At 35.2% G+C, this 3688-nt stretch overlaps 1 protein-coding gene across 1 annotated transcript; it reads right to left on the bottom strand.

Annotated features, from left to right (window-relative positions):
- Positions 1–438: 438 nt before the first annotated feature.
- On the bottom strand, positions 439–3601 carry LOC110038228 (the record flags this gene model as incomplete). The annotated part of the gene is made up of 4 exons (XM_020742998.1): positions 439–627; positions 798–1015; positions 3332–3457; positions 3507–3601. Coding segments are annotated over 4 exons (569 nt in total), but the record flags the coding sequence as incomplete, so codon positions are not given.
- Between the last annotated feature and the right edge of the window lie 87 nt (positions 3602–3688).

The raw sequence follows: 3688 nt of genomic DNA, 5'->3' as shown, positions 1-3688 counted from the left end.
ACAGAAAGGTTTTGCCAAAAAAGTCAGTTGGCTATGTATGTCACCATTCGTTTAGGTAAATGACTATCGTAAGGCCATCAAGAAATATGTCCCGCATAGTTTGTGAAAATATATTAAAAGGTGGGTTTGCTCGGCCAACACTGTTTAATAGTACATGTACTTTGAACCATATATTATTTAATAAGATTTGAAGTAGATCGCCATAGTAACTGCAAGCACCGGAAGTATCCATGAAATTGGAAAAAAGTAACTCATTTTCCAGCTCAGATAAGGAAGGTTCAGATTTTGGACATCCTCATTTCACCCTTACCAAACAATTAAAAAATTTCAAGTTTTTCAAAATCCTACGGCCTGATGTGAAAAGAAAATCTTTAAGCATTTTACAAGAATTTTGATTAGTAAAGAACTTTGGTTAAAAGTAAGGATATTTTCTTGAATTTCAAATGGCTGTGATCCAGCATTCATGATCAAATTAATTGAAATTTAAGATAAACATGTTAGAAACTGACCTCCTTCCATGATTCCCCCGTAGCTTCTAGTAGGGCAGCATTGCAAGTTTTTAATTCAATCGAAAACCCAGAAAACATGGAGGCAGCTTCTTCCCAGCCCCTATTATGCCCCATGCACCTACACAGTCAACCTAACTTTTGTAAGATATCAATGAATGGATAGCATTAATAAGCTTTTAATCTAGCCTAAATCTTAAAATAAAGCAACAAAAAAGTAAATAAGTGTCCAAAAACAAATATCAATACACCCATTTACTAAGCATTGCATCTCTCAGAGATGTGACTCACATTACTGTAAGGACCTCATCCCTTGAGTATTGACATACAATCTTTTGAAGATGTTCAGCCGTCTGACCATCCATTGCTGCAATAGAATAGAAGCTCGGCATAAAATGAACCTCAGCTTGTGAGAACTCCTTTGAGTACTCTTGCATAATTTTAAGGGTTTCCTTTGTCCGAGTAGCATCACTGTGATGTGAAAAGTAGTTTAATATCAAAGACTGTCCCTACAATGTAATCTAGCTATCACTTCTTCAATTGAGCAAAGAAATCAATCTTCTCACTTTATTTTTCAGGCATAATTTTAAGAAGTTTTTTCTTTTTTTTTTTTTTTGCTTTTTGCTGAATTTTAAGAAGCTTGACACAGCACAACAAAAATGGTACGGATACTTAGAAAAAGCAAGTTTAATTTTGCAGGTTAACCTAGGAAAAAATTAAGGTCTAAACCCACATTTTAGGCCCTACAAGTGAAAGCGAATTTCTGATCACAAATTTCATGGAAGTTTGTAAATGGCAGGCATCTTTGATTACAAAAATGTTCATTAATATAATAGATATGCAGCTTTATATTTATTATAACTATGATAATCATTCTTTAATCAAAAAATAAATGGTAAAGATCCTATGTACAACACATAGGATGGCATTCACTGGAATAAGTATGCTAAATTACTAGTATGGTACAAATTGCATGTAGGTTAAACAAAGAAAATTTTCTGAGATCTTTGTTTAAAAATATTTAAATATAAGATATTGCACCATTTTCAATTTTAAACTAGATGATATCTCAGTCTTCAGTTTATTGTGGGAAAACAACCTCAAGCATTTGAAGGTGTTCCATCTACTACAAAAGCAACATCTTAACATGTGAATTTGCCAAAAAGTCCCACCTCTACCTAGGATTCGGCGTGCTTGATGGAGACATAAAGATTGATCCTAAAAAGGTAAAAGCTGTCAATGTATAGCCCGAGCCAAACATATTTATCCACCATGTTCCAATACTTGCCTCTCCTTTCTATGCTTTAACAAGAACCAATTTTGAAAATTGAAAGAGGCAAAAGCAAGAAGATACATTATTCGATTAAAAAAAAGATAAATGGGGCCCTTGAACTGGGCTTGCTAAATTTGTGATATAGTTTGAACTGGAGGCCTCACAAGTTGCACCAAGTAATCTACTATACATGCTTCACCCTGACATCCACATTACACATAATGTTTGACGGCCGCCATATATTGTAAATACCATCATGTTTATGTTTCTATCATGTATAGGATGCTTTCATTAAATTTAACTTAGTTGATAACTTTACAATTGCCAAGTCAGCATAAGATGGGGCAAATGGCTATTAAATTCAGATGTCAGCTAGAAAACTTCCCAGCAAAAATGGGAATTGGTGAGCCTTAGCTTCAGATATCGTATAGGAATCTTTTATTATAAGTTGAACTTCCAGCCTTATTATAATGTCTTAGTCTGAATTTTGATAAGTTACATGAAAAATGGGAATTGGTGAGCCTTAGCTTCAGATATCAAATAGGAATCTTTTATTTTAAGTTGAATTTCCAGACTTATTAAAATGTTTTAGTCTGAATTTTGATAAGTTACATGTCCTTCTAAATGTCTTCTAAGGAAGTACCAGTAAGGAACCCAACAATTCTATGGTGCAAAATCGAGATGAGCCTTGGGCACCACCTATTAGTACCGAATTTCTTGCAAGTTGATGGGCCATATCACCAACTTGCCATTACTTGGGGGTCATGACATCAACAACATCAATTCTGGTTTGAAGTATATGTGAAATTGGATATGTCAACACACAATAGATAAGTTGATGCCAACAAGCTTGACTCCTGGATCAAGCGTTTGGTAAATACTTACTATCAACAAATAAACAGAGAATCATTTTCTTCTGATCAGTGCTCACAGGCCAATCAGAATGATTGGGTAAAATTGAAACAAAATCAAATGGTTACTGGAGACCGAACTTTTTTCAGAGCGGGAAAAGAGATTTTCATGGTAGTGCTTGCTTCAACGCTTAGAATAGTAGATGCAAGAACATATGGAGTTCAAAAAACTGGTAGTTTCCCTATATATCTTGTTAAAAAACTTCATCTTTATGAAGTATATTGCAAGGTCATAAGACAATTTGGAAGGAGTTGAAGCTTTTCAAGACACCATTGCAAACGTGAATACAAAAGCCATCGCCATGGAAAAACAAATTAAATCCACAGCTAAGAAGACTATTACAGGAAGTAAAGAGGGTAACCCATAAGATGGAGAAACAAGATGGTGAGAAGGGGCCAAACAAAAGGGAAAAAAATAACATTTTGCTCGCATTACAAGGTACATAACAATAGAAAATACAATTGCTGGAAATTACAAGCCAAAAAAAAGGGTGATAAAGATTGGGGAGTGTAGTAAGCAAACCTCTGGATCATTCTGATGGCAAACAAGAGGCCCACAAGATCCCACTAGCAACACAAGCAACAAATGGATGTTTTGGTCAGGCCTACTCGAAAGCTATATGGGCAGATTTTTTCTATGCCCTGAGACAACCAGCAATCATAACAAGCAACCGTACATACTCTAAGAAGTTAACAGCACTTGCATCAGCATTCCTAGCAGTCACACCTGCTAAAACATAAAATTCGAGGCTAGTCTGTGGACAAAGCTTCAAACAACAACAGCATTAATCACATTTCCATTTATTATAGCCTTACATTTAGAAGCCTCTGCACGAGGTAACGGAAGAGGTTTCTCGGTTTAATACCCAAATCAGGATAGCAATTGTCTCCGCAATCATTAATCAAAGTAGCTGAAAGGATTTAATCTCAGAAGAACTGGAGATTCAACTGCAACTATGAGTGAAATCCTATCCAAAGTCATTATAATTAGGGAGGAT

The sequence above is a fragment of the Phalaenopsis equestris genome, unplaced genomic scaffold (genome assembly GCF_001263595.1).
Source record: "Phalaenopsis equestris unplaced genomic scaffold, ASM126359v1 Scaffold232252, whole genome shotgun sequence".
Lineage (NCBI taxonomy): Eukaryota > Viridiplantae > Streptophyta > Magnoliopsida > Asparagales > Orchidaceae > Phalaenopsis > Phalaenopsis equestris.
Note: the sequence above shows the minus strand (reverse complement) of the source record. Positions and strands in the feature narration are given on the sequence as shown.